This window comes from Papilio polytes, unplaced genomic scaffold (assembly GCF_000836215.1).
Source record: "Papilio polytes unplaced genomic scaffold, Ppol_1.0 DF823621.1, whole genome shotgun sequence".
Lineage (NCBI taxonomy): Eukaryota > Metazoa > Arthropoda > Insecta > Lepidoptera > Papilionidae > Papilio > Papilio polytes.
Genome location: NW_013525583.1, coordinates 996945 through 1024033, shown reverse-complemented (window position 1 = coordinate 1024033; position 27089 = coordinate 996945). Strand labels below are relative to the sequence as shown.

General features: G+C 33.0%; 1 protein-coding gene across 4 annotated transcripts in view; it reads left to right on the top strand.

Annotated features, from left to right (window-relative positions):
- Positions 1-3302: 3302 nt before the first annotated feature.
- LOC106104491 (protein NDRG3) overlaps positions 3303-27089 on the top strand; it is a 55048-nt gene continuing 31261 nt past the window's right edge. The window contains exons 1-4 of one of the 4 annotated variants that reach the window (XM_013284559.1): positions 6988-7479; positions 7711-7897; positions 8130-8204; positions 15089-15267. In XM_013284559.1, coding sequence (XP_013140013.1) covers positions 7716-7897; positions 8130-8204; positions 15089-15267 — 436 coding nt within the window. In that variant the 5' untranslated portion in view covers positions 6988-7479; positions 7711-7715. Of the gene's footprint in view, positions 3518-6987; positions 7480-7710; positions 7898-8129; positions 8205-15088; positions 15268-27089 lie in introns of those variants that run through there. The other 3 variants (XM_013284560.1, XM_013284562.1, XM_013284561.1) reach the window with 3 other exon arrangements.

The following is a 27089-nucleotide window of genomic DNA, read 5'->3' as shown; positions in this document are numbered from 1 at the left end:
AAGCTTCATCCCCGAGAAATGTCCGGTTCCCGAGGGATACTTAGTTTTTTTGTTATTTATATAGTTCGTATGTTTTCTAATACCACGCGGACGAAGTCGCGGGCAACAGCTCGTCTTTGTAACAAGTTTTTAAGAATATTAAACCTTTAAGTGGCCGTTAATATCTTAAACATCGATAAAATTATAGTAGAAAGGCTACAAATTATAGCGTCTGTTAAGTATTATCCCAATTAGGAAATATTACAAGATGATTTATCGTCTACAGTTTTAAGAAAGACTAGCTGTTGCTCGCAACTTCGTCCGCGTGATTAAAAAATGTAGCCTATCTTACTAACAGATGAATTATTTTTCTAACGGTGACAGAATTTTTCAAATCTACTTGGCTGATTTGTGAGTTATTTAAATACATACAAAAATACAAATGATTCCTCTTTATAATATTAGTATAGGTAAAAGCCGAAATCCAACACGTATGGCTAATATAACATATGTTTATAAGCTACCTGTTGCCTATGTTTTATTTGTGTCTTTTTAAATTATCGTCACAGGCTTCATCTGACGTTCTAGTCTAGTTTAAGGCGGAGCAGATATTAATATAATGTTATTCGTAGATTTTTTTTGTTTATTTTACTACGATTTATATTGTAACATGATTATTGAAGACGTCAAGATTAATAGATCGAAATGGAATACCAATTGCAGCTTCAAAGTAGGTAAGAACAGCACTCACTATGCATTCTTACTGAGGGGCTCGGTGCCTACTCTAAGTAAGAGTGAAAAGATTTAGTCAACCACGCTTCACTGCAGGTTGACTTCACATATGTTTGAATTACTTCGCCGATATGTACAGTTTGCTTCGATTTTTAAGGACAACGTATTTTCGTTAAACAACCTATGTTATGACGAAGATATGAAGGAAGTCTCTCTGAAGCGAAAATGTCCGGTATCGTATTTAAGGCATTGTTTTTCTCTGGAAGTGTGATAATCGTATTAGACTGCTCCGCGGCTATATACTGGGAGTCGTGACAGATGCTGTCTCGGGAATAGCCGAAGCGTTTAATTCGTACCGGAACAGACGCCTACATTACCCTAGCTTGACAAATATAAAAAAAAGAAAAATATTCCTAACAAAAATTATTCATTTTATCTTTGTACTCAAGGAAATCTTAATGTTGCTTACATTGGTATAACGTATTGATATTTAATGACGTCAGAGAGTTATGGCTTATTTTTTTGTCTTCAGTTTTCCTCTACCCTTATATCCATAGATTTCAATACTAATAAATATTCAATTAGATCAGATTGAATGCAAATATCACTCTAATGTCGGAAAAGAATGGTCGACAATTTCGCAGTTGTGGGTTCGATTCCCGTCATATGAACCATTTAAGCTTAGTGGTGGCATCTTTGTATCGAATATTTTAATAAAAAATATGCAAAACGCAAGGTTTCCAAACGCAACATCCGTGACTTAAATTACGACAATTTTTCACTGAAACATATTCAGTAAATAGGAGGCGTAGAGGAAAGTTTATGAAGCAAATTTATGAAATGGATCAAACGGCTCGTGGGCTCGGATACACATACCGACGTGTGGTTCAAGTTATAGGAGGTTTGTTACAAATCCAACGAAAAATCAACGCGATTCCGAACTACTCATAGGAAATAAACAACAAAGATTAACATCATTAGAAATTTAATAAAGGCGTATTAGTAAAATGTTCTGAATAAAAAAATATTTATATGAAACGAAGAACAAACATGCTCTCTAAGAGTTTTACCATTAACTTTATTTCGCTTAAAGAACCAAGTTGTTGCATGTTCTATACTTAAAAAAAGCAATTGAAAATTTCGCGGATAACAAAAATATACGGAAACTGAACATTAATTTGAGCCGTAAGTTAAATAAAATAACTTCTTTTGCTGATTTAATCTCTCGGTTATCTCACTTGGACCACCCGCGTAATCCTGCGCGGGCTTCAATCACTTTGCTCTCCGATGTTCGGTGCCTTAGCCCTTAGTAGGTCGTGTAACGTACGGTACCTTAGTTCAAATGAACATTTACCTGACCATCCCAACCGAGCCGATTGGAGTTGAAACATTTACAAATGTATCGAAAAAATATTGTAGATGTGAAAAATATGCATCAAGACACCAGACAAAGGTTACGGAAATGTGACGTAATTTATAGTAATCAAAGCCTTTAAGTATATCTAGAAGCAAAATAGAATACATGTTCATGCATATATCGCATTGCATTCTCAGAACGATTATTTGTTGTCACATACGCTCATATAACAATTCCCGTGAGACTAAGCAAATAAACAACGATGTTGCAAGATGATATTGTTAGTTTTCCATTGCCGTTATACATGTAATGACAATATATACTTATCCCTGTTTTATTCTTTGAGAAGGAAAGCGATGGTTATATTTTTGTTTTAGAGTTTTCAGCAATGAAAACCAATGGTAACAATTAGAGCGCGCGCACACCTTACTAAACTATCGCTCAACTGTTTAGTCGCGCTATGACTCCGGTGAGCTTCTTTGGATGTGCGTCTGACGCACGGTTTTTAGTTGTGCAACTAAACAGTTAAACGGCCTGCGAAACAATCGCACAACTGTTGTGCGATTGTATAGTCAAAAGGTGTGCGTCCGCTCTTAATGTAACTTGACAAACACACGTCGAGCATGTCATATTGTCAAGACAGGTTATGTTCTCAATGTTTATATTTTCTAGTATGTCAGTTAAAAATAACAACCACAAAACAGGCAATCTATACAACTGGAATGTTCTAAACAACGCAATGAATATGACGAGTACGTCATATTCATTCATCAATTTAGTAAAATGTACCATTTTTTTTTGACAAAAATATTACTAGATTTTTGTTAATTTACGAATATTTTCTTTAACCATTTCTACTAACCTCTAGGCTTGTGCTAGGATATGGTTCACGACAATAATCGAATGGCGGGATTCGAACCCTCGACCGCAAGATAGGTACTCCTTATCCCAAACCATTTCTTCGTTGGGGCTTATTATTTCTTCTTATTGTTATTACTTTACAATGATTTTAAATATATTAAAAAGAGTAAACGATTTTATAATTAAAAATAAAACGATATTGATGGTTTGAATTTGTTCTATTACAAGAAAAATCGTTCATTCACGTGCGCCACAAAATTAGAGCGAGTATCCAGCTTGTGTATAAGTGAATAATATATTGAATAAAACGACTTTTAGTTGCTTCGGAACTCTGAATTAACAATGCACCGCGCCCGTGTGTTCGTCATAGACATTCAGTCGTTTGCCGTGCTCTATGCTTGCAAGTATTATCGAGTGAACGGTTTCGCGGTCTATAAAAATGGACAATTTAGGCTTCGTTGGGGACGAAGTACCCTCTAATGCTACCAATGTAACATTCCACTGCGAACGAAGATTTGTCGCCTCCTACATTTCTGGACGCTTTAAGAAAGTTGGTGCTCAACACAAATTCATCCCGAATTATGTCTAGTAAGTTGACTTATATTTATTATTCTGTTTTATTTTTATTTTTTTAGTTATCCGTCAAAACTGTATTTTATTGGTAGTTTATAGTTAAATATTTTGTGAAAATAAGCAATAATTGATTCGTTATTATTTAAGAAATGTCTCTAATTATCCTTCCAATAAATTACTTTGATATTAAGGAGGATTGAGACTGAAACGTTTATGTTTAGGTGTATTTATTTAATACAAATAACGTAAATTATTAAACTTAATAAAGTTATTAAGTAAAACAAATGGAGACGTGCTTTTTACCTTGGCTGTGAATCAAAGTTCAAGATCGTTGTAACTTGTTTAACCGTTTAATTGTATTATTAGAAAGAAGTCGATAATATAATATTATACTTCGTATTATTTTATTTGTGAACTTTGCATTTGTTTGTGTTTTTTTCATTAATAATTTTTAAAATTCTATATTATCTAGTACTTTTAATTGTTTATCAATTTCAACCTTGTCTATTATGGAATGTTGTTTTTTCCTTCTATGACTCATTTTGTTTTATTACTAAGGTACGATTTTTAATTTGCATGATAAAATACGACGTAACATTTTCCTTTTAAGGTAGATACACCATCTACCTATTATGAGCGACTAGCCGTTATCGTTCGGCTTCATCCGCATGGAATTATAAAAACTTTATTTTTGACCGACTTCCCAAAAGAAGGAGGTACACAATGCGTCTGTACGATTTTTTTATTGTCTGAAAAACTTTCAATTACAAATGTTGAAAATCAAAAGCATACATTGAAATCCATTTCCATTGGCTAACAATTACAGTTACCATGACAATCTTGCTTCTTTGCTGCTATTGGCTTGTATTTTTTAGTTTCCCGCATAATATTTTTAACAATTCAATCAACCCCTAAATTAAATTGCGTGAAAATACATAGACAAAAGAATGTAAATATGTATGCTGTGATTCATCAGCACCACCTCAGCACTGAGGGGCTCGGAGCCTACCCTAAATATGGGGTGACTAGGCCATACAAAACCACGCTGGCCAAGTGCGGGTTGGTTGACTTCACACATATCTTTGAATTTCTTCGCTGATATGTGCAGGTTGAATCACGATGTTTACCTTCACCGTAAGAACGTCGGGTAAATTACGTACATATGAAAATTCGAAAAATCGAAGATCACATTGGTACATGGCGGAATTCGAACTCTAGAGAACTGATAGTAGTAAGATAGATATAAAAGATATAAAGATATAAAAGTATAGATTAAGAAATCTGCAATTAAAGTGGGTTTTCATTACTAATACTTGAATTAACAATTTATTTACAATACTCTCATTTACTCTAAAATGTGTCGCTCACCAGAAGTATTTAATAATCATTCGTTGCAGTATTGTTATCGTGGTAGTTAACAAAGCCTTATTATAATTTCTTATCAGAATATTCTATCCCGAGAAAAACAACTGCACACAATGTTACTATTTACGTTGAAACACAATACTTTCATAGTTGTTTACTTATTTTTTACATTCGTTACCATGCATTTCAAACTAACCAATAAAATTGCTATTTTTATTTTTAAAAGAGTATGATAGGGATGATTGTGTTTATCTTCGTACACGTGTTTTGGCAGTATAGACACGCGGAATCTATTAACAATCCTATATGAAATACTAGCTGTTGCTCGAGACTTCGCCCACGTGAAATTAAAAAAATATAGCCCATGTTACTCACAGATAAATTACCTTTCTAACGGTGAAAGAATTTTTAAAATCGGCCCACTAGTTTTTGAGTTATTTCAATGTAAGTACTGAAATACAAAAATACAAATCATTCCTCCTTATAATATTAATATAGATATAGATGTATAGGATTGTTCAAGGACACAATCTAATGACACTGATCTGTGTAAATGGGTAGGTCGTTTTTGGGAAATGACTTTTTGCTTCGTTACCAATCAAATCCTTTTTCTATTTTAGTTCGATAAAATTGCGGCAACCAAATAAGCACAAAATGCCATATATAGCCTGTCTATTTATAGTGGTCATTGGTTTAAAACAAATAAATATTCGGATACCGTCAATATTTATTCATAGTTTCTAACATGGATGACCTAAATGTAGTGATTTTCAACTGCCACAACGCCAGCCGTATTGCACGAATAATGCACGTGTCATCGACATTTTGTAAACATCAGTTGTGGCGTAAAATGTCTCCAAGAGTCTTCAACGACTGTCCGGATATCTACATTTTGTTTCGTATAAAGTATTTACTTACTCATTTTAACAATATCTATACAATATAATAAAATTGGTGTGTCTGTTTGTAATATCAAAAGAAAAATTTCAGATTTCGGGAAGATGATGTATTTGCGTTGCTGATAACGAAAATCGCATTTAAACTGTTTTGTCAGTCTGTCTGTCCGCAGGCCACGTTTGTTCCGGGTAATCTCCGAAACTGTTGGGCCAATTTCTACTGTAGGATAGCTCACAAAGACAGGCATATTATAGGCTACTTTTTTAATTCAACGCTGTCAAAATCGCATAACGAGTGATCCAAATTTGAACTAACGATGTTTGCAGGCGTTCGTTATAGAATATTATTAATATATATATACGTTATAGAATAAATTGACTACATTAATCTTGTGTCTAATAACGTAACAACTATCAGTTTATAATAATTATAGTTAATATCTAGAAATGAGACTTCATTTTATCAATGAAGCGTCTATTTTTGTGATGACTTTATAACATGTCTAGTGAAATTACAAGCTAACGTATTTAACAATATTACGGCAACTATGCACACTGAACGTCCTAATGTTACCTGCATTATTTAGAGTCAAAGCCATTGCCCTATAAAACTTCGTGAATTCGTGATAACTCGTTACCGTTAGTCCAATGCTTCATACACTAATGGGCATAATGTATATTTACTATAAACAATTTTATAACATTTTGTATAAGAATCATTCTCCAATAGCATTATTATTATTTTGTAGTTTTTAATAATTATTTTGTTAGCAAAATAATTTAATTTTTAATTAGTAACATTTTTGGTTGTTTAAAGCATTTCAAAATTAGTTTAGTATAGCGCCATCTATTTGTAGTAACTTATAGTAAGGTACGGTTTGCACAACCAGATTCCAAATAAGCTTACTGGAAATGATAATAGATGGCAGTGTTTATGTTATTAAAACAATTTGAAAAAAAAACATTATATTTCCAAGTATTCTCGTACAGTAAAAGTATACAAATAATTAGTATGTTTAAAGCATTTGTTCGGAGAAGGTCACTTATTATTTTAGAAAAAGTAATTATAATTTTTACGTTGCGTAAATACTTTACATAAGTAGTAGACGAAGGATTTTTTTATTTATTGGACATATGCAGATTTTTTAAAGATCCTAAACTGGATTTGGCCTTTGACCACGATTTGAAAAAGTCGTTAACTGGCAACTCTATTTCAAATTGTTAGTAAACATTTCAAGATGACATTAGGCGCTTGTTATTATTTTTAGATAAAAAATGATTTAGTTTTTAAGAGTTTTCTAAATGAACTTTACAAAATTGAGTTACGAATTGTATTCAAAAACAATTGACTGAAACTTTGTGATAATCAACACGATGTGAATTAACTAGTTTTTATTTAAATTCCTACATTAAGTATACTTTTATTAGAATTTCTTAAAATGCTAGGGAATCTCTTTTTTCCTTCTTCCCGGGCTTTCGATTGAATAATTGACGTGTTCGTGGGTAATGGGTACGCATGCGTCGTCAGATCAGCGAGAAGTGAGCTACGATATTGCCTCAAAGTCTGCACTGCGAGAACAGCAGTCTAGAATAGCTGTCGTCGCCGCAGGGATCAGTCGACTCCTAGTGAATCACTTCATAGTGCATTTTCGATCAAGTTTGCATAGAATACTTCTTGCTTGCCGAAAGAAAAGTCACGGAGCCTTCTTTACTAAGGTAAGAATTTAAAATAAAAAATATAGTTTGTCTTTTTTTTTTACTTTTTACACGCTGCTTTAAAAGTGCGAAGTTCACAATAGTTTCGTAACTTTAAAACTAGAGCAATAACTTTTGTTATTAATTCAAATGCTTTAATATTTATTTCTTCCTTTTGTCTCTTGCATGAAACTAGCATTAACTATCTGCTTGGTATTTTTGAGGCTTATTTTTTTCTGTTTTGATGTTAAGTTAGCATGCATCGTGGCCAGCTGAATGGCAGTTCATACTCTGCCTTGGGCAAGGTGTACAATGACACAACTCTTCCTAACAATAAGGGGGGTTATAAGAAAATTCTTCACTTTGGTGGATCTGCAAAGAAGAAGTTAGGACCATTATTCTATAGAAAGAATTGTGAAATGAGCGAACCATTAACCGAGTAAGTGAGCTAGCCAAGTAAATAGGCATTGCTTAATACATGTTTTATTTAACTTTATCATATTTATATTTGCTTGGTGACTAGTTTATTTAATTTGCACTAATATAATCCCTTATGAAGTATATATAAACTTTGATGAAATTTTTGAAGCAGACATTTTGACTGGATAATATGAATTATAAATAAGTAGATGGGCCAATATAAGTATGCTAAGTATGTTGCACTATTACAGAAATCCTATCTTGGACCTGGAGAACAATCACTTGAAGATGCCTTCTCTTAACGCTGAAGAAACTGCTCTACTCAGGTAAGTCATTTAAGAAATCAGGACATTTTCCTGTAATAAAAGATATGTAAATAAATAAATTTGATACAAAAATATAAAAGAGTTGACAGTTATTTTATTTATGGGTAAAAAAATCATTCTGTCTTTTAAAAATGTTATTAAATAGCATGGAATTAATAAAAATGAAAGAAATGGAAGAACTAATTAAGAAAATAGGGTTGGTTGTATTTATGATGTGTTATTCAAAAAAACATGGAAAAAGAATATTTGACTACCCTCAAATTGAACATTAATTTTATTGAAAAAAAAAATACTGTCATTGAATAAGAATCAGAAAGAAAGAACTGCAAAAAGTTATACACCTACCCTTAAGAGACACACCCACTTATCTTTTCATGCGGGGGAGGGGGAGGGGGGGAAAATACGTCAGTACTTTATACCATTACCTAAACTAATTTTAAACCTATGGTTTTAAAAATACCATATATTTTTTGTACTAAAATGTAAATATTTATAAATCGGGTGCGTAGCAAATTCACGTCAGATTTCCTCTGAGATAAAACGAAAATAAAAAAAAAGACTTTTTATATCAAAATATATCAATTTAAAGCAGAATATGGTTTTCATTGATTTTTTCAATAAGAAATCTGCAAGTCCTTTTCTTCCGCCACGCCCAGCCAGCGGTTGCGTAAATTAAATTGATTGCTAACACAGCATTGTGTACATTGGCTGACGTGTTTTCTTTGACACACATAAATGTATATTTTTAATGTATAGGTATTTTTCATTTATACCTCTACAAACCGTCTAATTTGTTTATTTTAATTCCTTCGCTTCCTCTCCCTAAAATTCGGTCACCAGGGAGTGAACAAGACAATTACAAACAAGAAATTAATGATAATGTTTTTGGAAAAGGCAGAGGATTAAAGAAGATAAGAAGTAGGAAGGTAAAGAAGTTAGAAATTAAAATTGAATTGCTGCTATAAAACTTCTTGTTACGAAATAAACAAACGACAATCATTAGCGACAAACGGGATGCGAATTCGTCCTCATTCATGACAACTAAAATAGACCTGCCGTTTAATTGGATCTCCGGTCTTTTTTATATCATAAAGTATCAGGACGTGCGGGCCGTTCACCTTGCAAGCACGACCTATTTAGACATAGAAAGAAGAACATAGATAGAAGAAGAAATGCAGTAGAATTGTTAAATTTAAATCGAAACAGAGTTTTGGTATTAAAAGTATTCTAACGTTATATACGTACAGGACGTTCCTGATAGGCCTTGCACTAGATTTACCAACGATTAGGTCAACGTTGCGGGGGACTACTAAATGACGAGCGTCTTGGAGAGAAGTTAGCCGATATACGACTACTTGCAGTTCAATCATTTCAACACTCGCAGATATCTTCATTGTATTCTAGTTTTAATTTCTGATTCACTCAAAGTATCTAACTGCAATATTATACAGTCTTAACGGTTATGTCGTCTTAAAAGACCGATTTTGAATGTACTGGCACAAGAGATGCAACATGCAAATACGTTAAATTGCACTTTAAGCCGGAAATATTTATTAGCACAAGTAGATTTCGAACTTACATTGTAAGACATTCTAAAGAATGATTAGGGCTGCCACAAAACGGAAAAATGCAAGTATTAATCTTTACAACATAGGCGTAGTCTTCATTTTATATCGACATATTTAGGTTACGTGGTTACATTGACTGTAACTGGGGCTTTGTTTTTACCACGTATGACGTAATCGTATACTACGGCGATGGATATCGTTAGGGCCGCAATGTACGTTGAACATTTATGCGTTGTAAGGTTGGTTATTCGTTTGAATTGGGCCTTTAATAGAATAATGGCCTCGTATCGTAACAGTTAAAACAGAGCAAACAACAGTTTTTTACATGTGGATGTGAAATGATTTCTCACAAAAGCTATAGCGGAATACCAGAGTTGGTTAACTTATCGGGATTTCTTTTAACCTACAGCCTGTAGCTGATGATATATATCTTCTAACTACTATAGCTATATTCTATGACTTCTCATTTTGGTTTTCTGTGTCAATAACATTTAAATTTAATGTACGTGATCTTCCGGTTATAGCTACAATGTGACAATTAACTTAGTCCTTAGCTAAGCAATACGTTATTTCGACATAGTTCTTCCATTATAAAATGTCAAGGCTGTGATCGAACGTTTAAATAACCGAGTATTACCGTTTTGATTTTTTTTCTTTTTAAGATTGATTTATACTTTTTATATAGAGACCACATTTAAGAATTATAGACTCTTGTAACCTGGTTTTAAATGTTTATACAAAATGTTGATACATAAATTTAACATTATAAGTAAAACAATCATTTTAGCACCTTCTCGTGTCAAAACGACAATAACAAAATTAGTGTTGTAATTACAAGTTTCAATTAGCGTTTGTTAAGCAAACTTTAAATTTAGTTACCGTGATGTCGTCTTAGGTTTTTTTAAGAGAATGAGAGTCAGCTGTATATGTCTAGAATTGATCGAACATGAATCAGCCCATCTGGTAAAATCTCAGTCGGTAGAAGAATTGGTTTCTTTTGCATTTGAAGACATCGTATTTCTATGTTCGTAAGAAATCTTCTTTCTATTCAACGCATCTACAATCGTGGATGTCTGTTGGTGGCATCGCAATCGAATTCAGGTGGTCGCTTGCTCGTTTGCAGTATTGTGATATAAAAAAAAATCCATAATTACGTTGAACTTTTTTTGCGTTCGGGAGAACCAAACTGAATCGTTAACTGCGTTTGGAAAATGATTGGAAATCGCCACCTTTTGTCAATCAAGACGTGGTTACTTTATTATTAATACATCATTAAAATGGGATTTTTTCGAATGCCGTTTTCATTATAAAGTGTTTCACCTAATAAGGGGTACTTTACACGATTGCATGTATTAAAAGTATATAACAGTTGGTGCTTGGTACGTTCACAAATTGAAAGTAACTTGCGCTGTCGGCCCCGACCCCGTCCTGGCCGTTTGCCAGCAGGCGCGGTCGATGCGGAATCCCGGCCAAAACGGGCCACAGTTATACTGAAACGTCAAACAATACGACCTTATTCGTAAGGACATCAAAGTCACAAACGTTAACCCTACCCGGGCACCATGCGTTAATTGTACCTTCATGTTCCACCGCTCAAGGGTTTAAGCCTATTAACTGAGATTATATTCGATTTAGTCTGGGATGGATTTGATCTCGTGTTCCGGATTATTAATAACTAGCTGTTGCTCGCGACTTCGCCCGCGTGAAATTAAAAAATATAGCTTATGTTACTCACAGATAAATTACCTTTCTAACGGTGTAATAATTTTTAAAATCGGCCTAGTAGTTTTTGAGTTATTTCAATACATACAAAAATACAAATCTTTCCTCTTTATAAGATTGGTATAGAAGTATAGATGACTACCGTTTGATTTAATAGATCCCCGTTTAACGAAGGTTTTCGATTTTTTATTGAATAACTAATGCAACTTTAATTTGTAAAATTAGTGTAACAATGTAACACTAAAAAAATCGCAGAAGCGGTGAGTTCATTATAGAAAGTCTGGTTCAACAATTTATTTTTACTTATTATCCCTGTTTCTCTAAAAAATAAAGCAATGATGCGCGTCCCCAGCCAATGATCTAGGATGAGACTAGATGGGGGCATCTACCAATTATATGGACTTATTCAAAGTAGTTTTTCCAAGTCTCTAGGGGGTGCAGCTCTCCCCTACTTACCCCTGGCGACAACCATAATAAGAATATATTAAAAAAGGGTGTTGTCTATATAAACGTAAAATCTGACTAATGACGCGTTGAGTAAAAAGTACTTATGCTTCGACGAGAAAAACTATGAAACCCTGTTAATGAGAATATTAAAACAACTAGCCTTCGCTCGCAACTCCGTCCGTGTGGAATTATTTAAAAAAAAGTGAAGTAGCCTTTATGTTCTTTTGGACTATCTTCTACGTCTGTGGAAAATTTTATGGATATTTGTTTATCCGTTTAGGCTATAAACTCTAACATCTATCTATCCATCCATCTAAACTTTCGCATTTGTAATATAAGATAGAAGTCGATACATTTTCGGGTCAAACGTGAGGCAATTGTGTATTGATAAAACAAAATGCTTATATCGTGAAGCGTAAGTACGCAGTACGTAGATACATAAGCGTCATTATAACAGAGGATTACGTATAATACCCAGTCATATGAATCTTCTGTCCGTAGATGCTAACAATAGAATAAGTGGAAGTTAATCCATCCTCTATCGGGAAATGAAAAAGTGTTTTAATATCTTTGAATAAGGTTTTAAAACTTTGATAAAACATTATAGCCTCACTGGCGGGAATACATTTTAAATTTTGCAAAGTAACATAATGGTATTTAGTAACTATAATTTTTTTTTTAATATAACTACATACACAGAATTATTACTAATATAACAAAGCGTAACTCACATAACTTCGTGGCGTAGGATGTCAGGAATTACAGCATTTTTTTTAAATAATTCTTTCTTAAATGAAAATCTATACACTTACGACACGCTTTAGGCTATACATTTTCACGCTATTTAACTTAGGGCGTAAATCAATTGGAAAAAACCTTCATGTGGGAAAGGAACCATAAACTGCAAGCTGCTAACATTAAGGAAGCACATTATTAAACGGTAATATTGACAATTGCAATTGAGAATTTGGCAAATGTAAACAATTAAATAAAGTTTTTATAATTTCACGCAGATGAAGCCGCACGGAAACAGCCTACTTTTATTATAATTAACATTAAGAAAAGTAATATAAATTACGTGTTAAGTAAGTACAAGTTACAAGTTACAAGTTCAGGTTAAAAAGGTTCAGTAAAAGTGTATGTTTTTTTTTTCATCTTTAAGACTTGATAGCCCTTATGTATCTTTTCAGAACTCCTTACATTGGAAAATTTCCATCATGAATCGTTGTAGGTACAAAGTGAATGATGTTTATATAGAAAACGGGGAACGTAAATATAAAACGAAAGAAAATGTACGTCTCTTTAATGCTTATTTTCCTTCACTTTATTTAACTTTATAGTGTAGCCACGTTAATAGAAAACCGACGTCCTCAAATACTTCTTCAAAGACAAACGACAGCAGCGCATCCAATTTCTTGTTACGCTGCAAAAATTTCACTCTAAATTAAAACTTTAATATACCTTCAAAGGACATCATCAAGCGCGCTAGAAACATCTTTTTGATTAAAAAATAACATAAACTTGCAGCAAAAGTTTTAATTAAACTTTTCCATTTTAAAAATGATGTGAAGAAATTTTGCGACTGTGTGTTTATTTTTCTTTAAATATTAAAGGGTTTCTTGGGTTTAAAATATAACTAAGTGATTAATAACTTCAGAGCGTCGATAGCTCAGATATTAAGCACTTGTCTTGTAATCTTGGGTTCGAATGCCGGCATGTAACAATGTGATGTTCGATTTTTATATACCCAAAGTTCCTACGGCGAATGAAACCAGCTTGTTGCAACTTGCACATTTGAGAAGAAATTTATATATCATGCATGGTATAGTAAGGCGGTGGCCGAATGGACCAGCGTAGTTGACTTTGTCCCAGTTGTCCCAGAAACAAATGCATACGATTACAATTTCACATGTAACTAGGAGGATTTAATTTAACAATTTAAGTTTAAGGAGATTAAAACAAACAGATAAAATTGCATCGTTTTAATGTGAATAGCTACAAAAATATTTTTGTTATTTTAACTGCACTCAACGACTGCTGCTAAGCTCTCGTGTAATGCAATTTTGAGGCTTCGGCTTGTCGGATTTAACGCGACTCTCGGAGCGTGAACAGGCTAGTATTTGGAGTAAATCTGTATTATTTTTATTTTTTAAATCTCTGTTGTACAGTTAGATTAAAATTTCGCTGTGAATTTGAAGATTTTATTAGATAATATTGAAGATAAATGTAGATTAGAATTTGTGAATATTAATATACCTTGCTAATCGGATTATCCGTTTCATATAAAGTATGAACGGAAATTTTTCATGTGAGAGTTTTTACCTTAAATATGTTCCATTTCTCTCTGATTCACCGGATAAAGCGTTTTAATGTATATATGTTTACTTTCTTTTTTATTATTTTCAGACAATATAACAGTGGTAAACTCGTTCTTTATCTCGTCTTAGTATTTCAATGTGTACCATACGTTTAGTTATTTAGTATGTGGGTGTACAGATTTTTTATCTCGGAATCTGCACTTAAAATCTCTCCCAATATAGTGAAAACTTAGGAGATTTTAAGTGTGACTGTAAATATGGTTTGCTTAATTTATCAGCCTTATATATTTGTTTGTCTATCAATATTTATTACCAAATCTTCTGACTACGTGAAGTATGAGATAAAAGTAATTTATTATTCAAAGCCAAATAATTCCCAGAAGATAAAAAGTTTTCAAGCACAAAGCTAGTACAACAAACTATACTACATATTTATAAATGTGTGTTTCTATATTTAAACATCCTGTATTCGACCCGAAAATCGTTTTAATTACTTTGTATGAACGTAGTACGAATTCGTGAAATATTTTCGAATGATGTTCATTGTTTAATTCATTTTGTTTTTATTCAAAGCGATTTTAATCGTTCAAAAATCTTAATTAAAAGTACTCCGGATATTAAAAATGGTTCCAGATCAAATATTGATATCGGTTAATCCTTACATATTCCTTTGGGTTACTGGCGTATCAAGGTCAGCTGCTCAGTGCGCAGTACGCTTCCACGAAATCATTTTACGTCCCGACGCAGTTAAAATTGTGTTATGCGCAGTGACTCGTGCGTAGTATTTGAATATAATTTCTGCAATATTAATTTAATTTATTGTCTGCAGCATGGACGACATTGAGCTGAAGAACATTCAGCTGCAGTTCCCTAACGCGCGTCGCTTCAGCGGCGAGGGCGGGTGCGTCGAGGTGCGCGTGCGCACCGACCGCGGCGACATTCTCGTGGCGGTGCAGGGCGACCGCAACAAGCCCGCTATCATCACCTACCATGACATCGGGATGAACTGTGAGTATTTTATTATATTTTGAAACTAGCTGTTGCTCGCGATTTCGTCTTAGTGAAATAAAAAAAAATGACTATGTTACTCACTGATAACGTAGCTTTTTAATGGTGAAAGAATTTCTGAAATCGGCCCTGTAGTTTATTAGTATAGGTAATGTGTTATTACACAGAAAGTAAACGAAAGTATATTTATTATGTACCATTAAGTGGCCACATTCACACTATCACAGTTATTATAAAATGTTTCTTAACTATAAAGGTTTCTTAAAATCTAGGTACTTTGAGATTATTGACGTCTTTACTGAAACTCGCATGTCCCCTAGTGCGTCAATTTAAGTTATATTTAACATAAAATATGGAGTACTTTAAACGTTTTGCCTGTCTGTCGCTTCCTCCTACCGTGTTTCTGTCGCGTGCTTTCACGGAAATTACAGAGAAACGACACCTAACTATTTCTCCCGCGCGGTTCCCGTCTTCTTTGTAGTAGAAACTTCTTAATTGCATCGAAGTCATTCCTAGCGATGTTAGTTCCATATTAAGTGTCTTGTAACATGTTTGAAGAAGTAATTGCCTATTGCTATTTGGTACAAAACTTGTATACATCTAATTAGTAATAATATTAACACTTAGCATGCGGGAATACTTCGCACCGAATTATGTGCAGCGGGTGTTTTTTTAGTAAATCGCGGGGAAATTTGGTTTTCCAGAAATACCGCAGTGAATCCAAAGCTATATTATTTACCACGAATGTTCTAAATACGTATTATTACGTGACCCGCGCTCCAGCGACATACTGCAAATACGTAAAAATACCTTCCCCGTGTGCCAAGTTTTAATTATTCGGATATATATGTTTCATAGTTTACCTTCATTGAAATATTGTATCTGCACAAGCGAAACTGAAAAAGCAATGTGGGTGGTGATCGTCACTTTGTAAAGTCAATAATCGAATAGGTATGTTGCGTACAATCAAAGAGTAACGCAGGGAAACTCTGAAATGAAACACAGAACTTGCTTCATTCCAGAAGTGGTAACGTTCGCAACGAAAAAAAAGTTGCTAATTTAGTTTAGATGCCATCGTGGCCAAGCGCTTGTTTATCTATACTAATACAATACAGCGTAAACACACACTATTTGAGGCGTAGGATGTCAGCTATCACAGCAAATTTTCGAATAATGCCCTCTTTAATAAAAAGCCCCACACTTACGACACGCTTAGGGGTTAAATAAACTGGAAAAAAACATTCATGTGGGAAAGGGACCAAAAACAAGGTGCTAACATTAAGAAAGCAAGGTTATTATGGCAACGAAAATTTACATTTGCAATTGAGAGTTTGACAAATGTAAATAATAAAATAATTGTTTTATAATTCCATGCCGATGAAGCCGTACGGGAACAGCTAGTTTATGATATAAAAAATATATTTTTGACCGACATCTCAAATGAAGAAGGTACCCGATTCGTCTCTATATTTTTTTCGTATCAGAATTCGCTTTGCTGCAGTTTCGCTTACACGGTTGGGTGATACAGGCGTTATATAGAAATTCTTCAGTATTTCGACGTCAAAGTTGCATGGGCGAAATTCCAGCTGCGTTTTCACGCTGAATACTTGTAAAATGTATTGCGATCATGTTACTCTTGCGGAATTTTATCGAAGTTTCAAGCTTTCAATATTGATATTTACCTACGTGAATTTGATCAATTTATATAACGCGTTGAATAGAGAATTAGGTTAAACAAGTATGGTAGGTGTTAAATTTCAAACACGACGGGTTTAATATAATTTTATACATTACTAGCTGTTCCCTTGCGGCTTCATCCACATGAAATTATGAGTTTTTTTTTTGTTATTATTTTTCAAATTATCAATTGTAAATGTCAAAATAACATGACATGATGACAAACTATGGCAGCCATTCTTTCAATTTATTTATCCCCTAAGTTTTATAGCGTGAACATGAATAGCCTAAAGCGTGTTGTAAGTGTAGGGCTTTATATTAAAGAAAGAATCATTCAAAAATATGCTATGATTGCTGATATCCTACGCCACAAAGTAGTGTGTGTTTACGCTTTATTATATTAGTATAGGTTTGTTTGGAATTTAACTAGATTTAACCGGTTTTAATTCGTTGTAACTTGAATAAATAAATGCTTATTTTCGAGAAATTTTATTGTTTAAGAGATAATTATTGACGGGAGGATGGTTTTGTTCTAATTAAGCCGATTAACTTTTAACAAACGCTTTATGCTGTAGAATTATTTTTCGTAACTATTAGACGATCATAAGAAGATTATCATCGTTCCAAATTTCATTAATTAATTTTGACATTTCCCTGTTTGTATATACATATAATAAAGTTGGAGTGGACCGGACTTTCACTGAAGGGTAGCTGATATAGACGGGCGTATTATAGGCTACTTTTTTGTCTTTGCGTTGACGAAGTCGCGGCCAACAGCTAATCTAAATTTTATCTATTAAAGTTATTTTTAACGTCTAGAGCAAATGAAATATTCAGTGGAAATTATTAATGGTCTATTTAAAGAGAAGGGCATTGCCCTTTACAGTTCTAAATATATCGTTTTCCATGTTCATAAATTTAATAGTATTCGTGCATCGATCTATCTAACATGTAGGACAATTACTTTACGATCGAATTAAACCTTTAGTTTTTCTTTTGTTTTCATTATATGCTTAGTACATTCTAGGTTTTATCGGGTTTAACACTTTTTCTTTATCTATATCTGTACTAATAATATTAAGAGGAGAGATTTGTATTTTTGTATATATTAAAATAAATAAACTGGGCCGATTTCAAAAATTCTTTCACCATTAAGAAGCTACGTCATCATTTTCTTTTTTCAGGCTATATTTTTTAATTTCACGACGACGAAGTCGCGAGCAAAGTATTTTTAAAAGCTGTCCTTACTTTATTAAAAAATTATATTTTAATGGCATTATTTAGTGTGAATACATAAGTTTTTGGCAGTGGGAACTCTTTGTCAAATTTTCTGAAAATGCCGTTATATTTCAAAGAAACGTTTCTTAAGAATCAAAGTATGTCATTGCCCGTGGGACCTTCAGATTTTCCAATCGCCGTTACAACCACTAGGGAAATCCGAAGGACGCCTAGTTTTTGTAAAAATATAATCGAATACTATCAATGTAGAACGAAGATAACCAATAGTTCTATAATAAAGACAACAAAAACTAGCAATATTAAAAATTATATTAATGAGAACAAAATCTTTATCTTATTAACTTCTATATATCCTAATTTTCTGTGACCCTGCCATATTGAACGTCAAATTATATTAACCAAATTTGAAATGATAATAAAAAAAACATTAACAAATGCGCGCATTTCTCTCAAATGACGGGCTTAAAAAAATTCATTAGACGAGCGAAAATATGATACGGAAACATTGAGAATATATTTTTTTTACGTGAAAAGCATTTGAAAATGAATAACTCCAGTCTGAGGAACTTCGTAACGAGTATGAGGCCCTTGTAAAATAACAGATTTAATTAGGCGTTTACATTTTAATTATGATACTTCAAAATGTACATTTTAAATTAATTCACATTTTCTTCTTCTATACATGTTAATAAAACACTTGCATACAAATAATGGACCGCATCTTAACCATACTAGAAGATGCTCGTGGTTTCGTTTATTTAGAGCACGAATTTTCTAAAAAAAATACATCATCATAACAAAGCTACGATGTATTTAACTGGCCAATTCTGAATAAAAACAGCGTGTGTTTATGCATTAAAAATCTATGTGAATAGTGTTTTGTCTTATTAGTTGATCGCCAAGAAATGAATCTTCTTAGTTGCTTGCTTATTTAAAAACTTAAACAAATTCACTTCAGTAAAGTAATTAAATAGCTATTTAGGCTTTTTTATATTTTGCAACCGCGCCATTTATAACTTTAAACTGTCGTAGTTTCTACAAATATAATGTTCGTAAGATACGGGATTCTTACCACGATTGGGTTGTTTTAGCTCCCGATATTTCCGCACAGTTGCATGCATCATTCACGGGCTGACTGAAGCGATGTGGTAGTGTGAAAAAAAGAAAAAAAAAAGAAGAGTTACATGAAGCCAAATCGGTCTACTTTTTTTTTCTGTGCCGAAATATTGGGAGCTAAAACAATCCAATCGTGGTAAGAAACCCGTATCTTACGAACATTATAGCCGAGCCATAGTTTGTTAGTAAAGTATTTTTAACAACTTTGGTGGCGACTATTGAATTGCAAATTGCGTATGAATAATTTCCATAAGCGGATCATAAAACAAAACATATTTAACAGCAAACAAAAGAGATATGGAAGTGAAATTGAAATGGACTAAATTTTGAACATAAAAGAGCACTCGGACGTATTAAAAGGTTTTTGTCATTGCACGGAAATAATTTTATCTTTAACTGCACAACAACCGTTGCAGCTTTTGTGTTGGATTCTATTCATCAGGCATTGTTACTTCTCAATTGCACATTTTCAAGCAATATCGTCACATTGTTTTAAAATATCTCGTTTATAAATATTGAATTGTCAATAAGTACACATGAAAGGTATTTTAATTTCTTAACTTAAAATGTTTATTAGGGTTGTAATTATATTTTCGATTTCAATAATAAAGTATAGTTGTCCACCTTTTATTATCGAGGGAAACTATAAAAAAATCTACTGCGATAGTAACAATTCTCATATAATATTATATATATATAAAAATAACTTTACTATTTTCATTATATTTTACTGTTTTTTTTCATTAGCTTTATTGTCAAGAACCTTGATATAAAAGTTTAATTTTATTGTCAGAGTTATAAAACGTGCAACCGGAACTTTCTTCCGCTCTATCCTAAAGGTGACGTCACACGACCCTACTCACCGTAAATGGCTATTGAATCCTTACGTCTGTCTGGTAAACAGACCTGTCTCCAGTGTGCTTCCTATTCAATTTGATGCTCGGATTCATTTTTATTTCTGTGGTTATATACTCTTGCGGATTCAATTTCTTTTATCTCAACGTTAGCTATCGTAAATAATTACAGGTATTGGCATATTTATGAAATCTAAACAAAATTTAGGTCTCTTTTAAAACTGCAGTACGTATTAACTATAGTGATTACTGAATCATCATCATTACCTTCCTCCTTATCCTACTTTCATAGGATCGGCGCAACATGTTCTTGTCATCAATATAACTTTGTCATCCATCATCACAGTCAACACTCCCTTCTTGATCATGTCACCTTCCACGCAATCCATCAATCTCTTTGTACGTCTACTTCTACCGGTGTACCTTCAAACTTATAACTAACGTTATTGTTACTGGAGTAAAAAGACGCAATATATACACATTTTTAAGGCATTGGCATGAAATTCTACACATTGCCTAAAGTTTTATATTCAATGTAATGTAGTTAATGAAGCAAGGATTATTTAAGAGCCAGACTCCTTTAAGGGGACTTAAATTTGCTGCTATAAAAAATATATAACGTAATGAACATTCCAAGCCTATATAAAGCCAACTGCATACCTTGATATCGCTATACGTTTTAAGTCGACTTCTTCAAATGTTTTATGAATTTAAAAGATCTTTCTCTTTCGCGTTCATCTCAACTAATGAGCGAACGTCGGTGCTTGCTCTCGACGCGCGCTGGCTGAGTGTCAATTGTTGAAGACAAAGCCCAGTTCCGTGCGCGTATTTGTTTGTTCCGAATATTTTTCCTAGCATTCCTTTCTATTCTCCACTGTTCTGTGTAAAGCCAATATTGATGTCGATGATTCAAACGTCCAATATCAAAGCCGATATGTCAAAGGTGATATTTAAAAAAGCGATATTTCATATACTGTTTGTTTCTTTATTGAAGATCCTTTTGGGCTTATATATGTTAGGGTTTTTTCATCACGTTTTTAACGAGTAATTAATCAAATAGTTTGTTTCCGAAGAGATCTCATTCTATAAAAAAGTATCTTCCAAACATTGTAAGATTACAAGCATAACTTGCGATATACTAATTAGATACTACAAGCCGATACCGATGTTGTAAAATAGATTTAAATTAAAAAAGTTGTAGAGTATGATATTGGGATAAAAATATAAAATTTCTTGGCGCCAGTCGTTCATAAGTCGCAATGAATAAAAGCTCTAAAACGAGCCTCTCGGAAGTGTATTATGAAATTGTAACACAGTAATATTCACATTTCTCGCATTGGCAACATTTGCTCTTCAATTACGTGTAAATGCAAGCCCAACTTTCAGAACTTGCCAAAGTTATCACAATTTGATTAAAGTTAAAAAAACGGACGTAGTGCAATACATGACGTGCAATACATTCTTGGAACTAATTTATTATATGTTCATGTAAAATTAGATGTTACACCATTCCTCTGTTAAAACAGGAACGTGAGCCCATATTATCTAAGACGGTACGCTTGACTTGAATTTCATTTCGTTCGAGATTTAGACAAAATGTTACGTAAAAGCTCGCCCGGCACCCGACCTCGTTTCATACGCGTACACTTTGTCTTTTCACTTTACATAGCTCCTTTTGTATGGACTACATTCAACGTGGAAGTTACGGAGCAATATGGGAACGCTGATATTTTGATGTTACATTTAGAACAGCTTGTCTGTTAATACTGAATATGTTTTAGAGTAACTCAAGGCACCAGATTATGAAACATAAAAAGCAGATTTATTAGTATTCGTAGTTTATAACCGTTTATTAACATTGTGGGAATTTATTGAGTGGAATATCGGATTCACATTTATACGAATTGATGAAAACAGATGAATGCTTTTATGCATCGACGTGAGTGCATCGGTTTTCGGTCACTTTTCATAACTCGAAATTGGGACGTTCTTCAGGCTTAAAACTTACGTCAAAATATTAACTTTAATATACATAATGAGTTGCATTAATCAAAGCAGTGTGAATACGTGCTCATTAGCGAAACCCGGCCACGTGGACACCTATTCATTTGTTATAATTGTGCATACTCCCACACCTGAATATTAATAAACACATAATATATGTAAGACATGAGTTTGACATACTGAAATTCAATGATGTACTAATCTAGTTTTCGAACTAAACCTTGTCATTATAATGTAATGATATGAATGCATCAGGCGTGGTTTTCTCTGGATTCAAACTCCAAATCTTTTATAGTTCTAATGCACCGACATATACACGTACTAAGTGATTTCTAGGTATTTTGTTCGTATTTGGCGAATACGCAGATTCGTTTCTTTGTATACGTGTATATTTTATGTGCAAAGATATAAATAGTCACTAGCAAGTTTATTATATAGAAGTATAATTTTTTTCCATAATTATAACGCTTCATTTCCATTATATCAAGTTGTTTTTATATCATTGAGACCAATCCTCAAGTGCTCTTCAGTTTCAAGTTATTTGTTGAGATTCATTCGAGAGACTTTCAGAGCGGTTAGTATGTTGAGATTTCTTAATTGCAAAGATTTTTGTATTTGAACCTACATGAGTGTTTAACTTGTTACTGACAGCGCTGCAGCCGGAAATACAAAAAAAACTGTTTTAAAACGAAACTTTTATTTTAAACCTGTTTACATATTTGCAATGAAAAACTGAAGAATGTATTGATCACATCTCGCCCGTTATACGCTTCCTTTTCTTCTTTCCTTTTTACTTTTTTTTAAATATAAACCACGTAAAAGTCTCGGTGGCCAGTATGCAACCTCTTTGGCTGTTTTCACACTTATCAGCCAAAGAGGTTGTATTTTGAACTTAACAATGAGAAGGACAATAATTGTAGATTTAATAATTTTTGTGATTGACTATGTCATCTGTTCCAAATTTCATCGAGATCCATTAAGCCATTTTTAAGATACGTAAGAACATCCACCATCCAAATGATTTCATCTTAAGAAGTGATGACCTAAAATCTGCGTGTAATCAGTATTCTGACAGAGTTTCCAACGCACGTAAACTTGTCCCGAGGCGTCTTTTGAAAGTTGCCTCGCCGAGACTACGTAGGAAGGACGTCATGAATGACTGAAAAGGCCTCATTCAAAGTATCCATGTTGTAAAAGCCCAACTCATGTATTAGTTCAACAACATTATTTTATTATTATTCAACTTATATGAATTAGGGCCTATTACCAAATAAGTCTTGAATGTCGAATGACCAATGTCGATCGGACTTTAACTAAAGGGTAGCTGACATAGACGGGCATATCATAGGGTACTTTTTTAAATCCGAGCTGTCAAAATGGCGTAACGGGTGGTTCGAATTTGCGCTAACGAAGTTTGCTTGCGACAGCTCGTTGTCAAATAAAATTGACGTTTCACAATCTCCAAATAAGCCTTGTGATGTGTCATTTATGCTAGGTTTCTTAAGTTTCCATTTATTTTGCCATTACTTAGCGATTCAATAATGTTAGTTAAACTCAAGTTACGTAGTCCGGTAACGCATTTCATGAATTTATAGAACCAAAATATTAATTAAAGGTTAAACGTAGCTGGGAAACCGGTCATTGAATAATTTGTTTAACTTTGACAGGAAATTTTACTCAGAAAAAAAAACATTTCAACACTATTTTAAGAGAACTTTGACTTATCTTAGACTTCTTGATAATTGTTGCATGAGATTGTAGAAGTGACGTAGTGCTACGTATTTGCCTTAGGCTATGCCTTTAATTACATTACCAGCAGCACTGCAACTCGTGTAATTTAACTCTTAATGAACAACATCTAAAAGCAACATTTGTATTTCCTTACTCAAATCAATTGAATGGATTTTATTTCCATCGCTAGTAATTAAATAAAGTTCTATTCAACACATTAGATGAATCTCAAATAGTCTATTCTACTTCTATTGTGCTTAGAATTGGTAAGTGGTCGGTTAGGGCATCGCTTAGTGCTGATTTAGCTATGTAAATCTACACTTAACTATTGTTTAAAATATTCCGGCTTAGTTTATCTCAATGTTTACAATGTTTCAAATTTAAATGCGATAGACTCAATGATTGACCTGACAATTAATTTATAACGAAATAATTTATCAACGCTGTATTTGCCCGCATTCCGCAACACCTCCATATTAGCGGTACGTTCAATAAATTGCACTGAACATTTTCCAGTAAACTACGTGTTCGAAATTGCCACGTGTTACAACATATAAATTTATTACGTGTCGTTATTCCGCTTAAAGCGATCGAGTTTCATTAATTTTGTTTATTAACTTGCTCGGAAAAAAACTGTTTATAACACAGCAAAAAAAGTAGAATGCGAATTTTTCTGCTGATAAACAAAGTATCAGGTTATTTTCAAATATTTAATGTATAATATTATTTAAAACTAATCTTATAAAAGTTATAATGTGAAAAATTAGATGGTTAGATAGATGTTTGTTAGCAGGCAGGATCTGCACGAAAAGGCACTGAAATAGTTACTTCTTTAGGTTCACACGCAGCGCAGAGCTGCGTGTGAACATCGCATCCTGCATATAATTTGGCCTTGACAAAATCTACACTAAAAGGCCCTAGTTTACTGTATAAAGTGTCAGTAACAAATTATAATTTAATGATAATCCAAAGTTTTGTACCATTTCCTAAATTAACTTCAAATTCTGTAAAAGTATTTACAATGTAGTCGGCTAACGATCATGATATTTTAGTGGCTGTATTAAGTAACAACTTGCGGTTGCGTGTTCCTATATTATTAAAACCTCAGTCATTTGATTATGTTCTATTGTCCTTCATTACGGCGAGTATGTGTTTTTTTGTGCATAATGTGACTACGACGAATATGTTTTTGTAAATGTTTCAGCAATGAAAACTTAAACACGCGGATTTAATCGATTTTAATGTTTTAAGAAAATTGTAATCTCTATAAGGCTTTTTACATTTTATAACAATCTAATCATAATGAACGACTTTATGGTAAAAAGAATTATCAAAATCGGTCTACTAGAGGCGGAGTTATGCCGTAACATACATACAAAAAAACAGACGAATTGAGTACCTCCTTCTTTAGGGAAGACGGTCAACAAACGTTTTAAATAATAATAAAGAAGCACTGTTTAATAACAGTGTTCAGTAATAATTTACTGTCTGTAAACCATTTTCAGTTGATGTAATTAATTAACATTTTAAAAAGTTTAATTGCTTTCTTACTCAACATCCCGCAAAGAATAATACTTAATATAAACCCTGTAAAACTTCTTCCAAACAATGAACGAGTACAAAATAAATCGAAACTTTCCGTACAATAAGCAGACACGTCGAAGTTGTTCGAAATTTCACTAACCTCGCCGTTGTAGCCATTTTGTAAAGTTATTTAATTTGTCTATCTTCTGAGTGGTCTAATTTTCTTTACGATGGAAATAAAAATACTCAACGTATTTTCAATTAAGTTGAAAACTCGTTTGAAATTTCAATATCAATTTAATGTAACCAATGTAATGCTTCGCTTAGGCTTCATTAAGTAACTTCTATCATACTAATATTATAAATACGAAAGCTTAAATGGATGGATGTTTGTTAGAGTTTGTAGCCAAAACTGCTGAACGGATTTCGATGAAATTTGGTATACATTTAGAGTATAGTCGGGAAGAACATTTAGGCTACTTACTTTTTTTTTTAATGACACGCGGACGTGGTCGCGAGCAAAGTCTAGTATATTTGTAATTGAACGCTTTGATTAAATATCTAGAAGAAAATACTTATGATTATCTAGTTTGGAAGTCGAAAATATATATATGTAAATATGTACGTACCTATACGTATGTATAAAATTTGGATAATTACGTCTATGTCGTCAGCCATCAGATTACATTGCTATCACAGCAACTTAGATTTCATGTCGATTTAAAATTAACATCGGAATATTATTTCTAGACACACATTAATCTGAAACACTCCATCAACGAGAATCAAAGAGAATCGGTCGTCAAAAACAATAACATATTCATTACTTTTATATCAAGCCATTTAAATTTCTTTTATATACAAAATAGTGATGCATAGAATTTTAGTATGTAAATAGCACACGTGACGCATGCATGTCATGTATATTTTACAAAAATGCTAAACTACGTCGTGTATTCTGAGATGCTACGAAGGCTGAAATTTGCATTCTGTTTATATAAACAAAACTCTCTTCAAACTGCAATCTCCTTAATATACTTGTTAGAAAATATTCGTTGGTATTAAAGATTTTATAATGATGTAGTTAGCGTACTAATGTAATACAGTATTTCGGTTTATAACCGAATATATACAATGTATAAATGTGATTTAATTTGGATTTTAACAACCGATTTGTTTTGTCGAAGTGTTCGAAATTCGAATTGATTTGCGATATTAATGTTGTTATTGAATATTCCAATCAAATTACCAATACCTTCACGTCACATGTCGTACGCCGGGAAAATCCAATAGTGGATGTGTGTAATGCAATTATCAGTTGGATATCGAGGGCAGCACGATTATATGTTCGATAATATTCACTTATCGGGTATACAATCACAAAACTAGATGTTCCCCTGCATCTTCATCCGTATGACATTATAAAAACTTTAATTTATTGTTAACCGTTTAATTACAAATGTCAAAATACAAATGCAATGACAACGAACGTATTTGCTATTAGCTATCAACTACCGTTACCATGGCAATATTGCTTACTTTGGCAAATTAAATAGCGTTAAAATATATTACCTATAGCGTGTAATAAGTGAAGGGCTTTTTGTTAAGAACAGTATTATTCAAAATGCTGTTTGCTGCTGATTGCTGACATCTTACATAACAAAGTTTGTCATAATC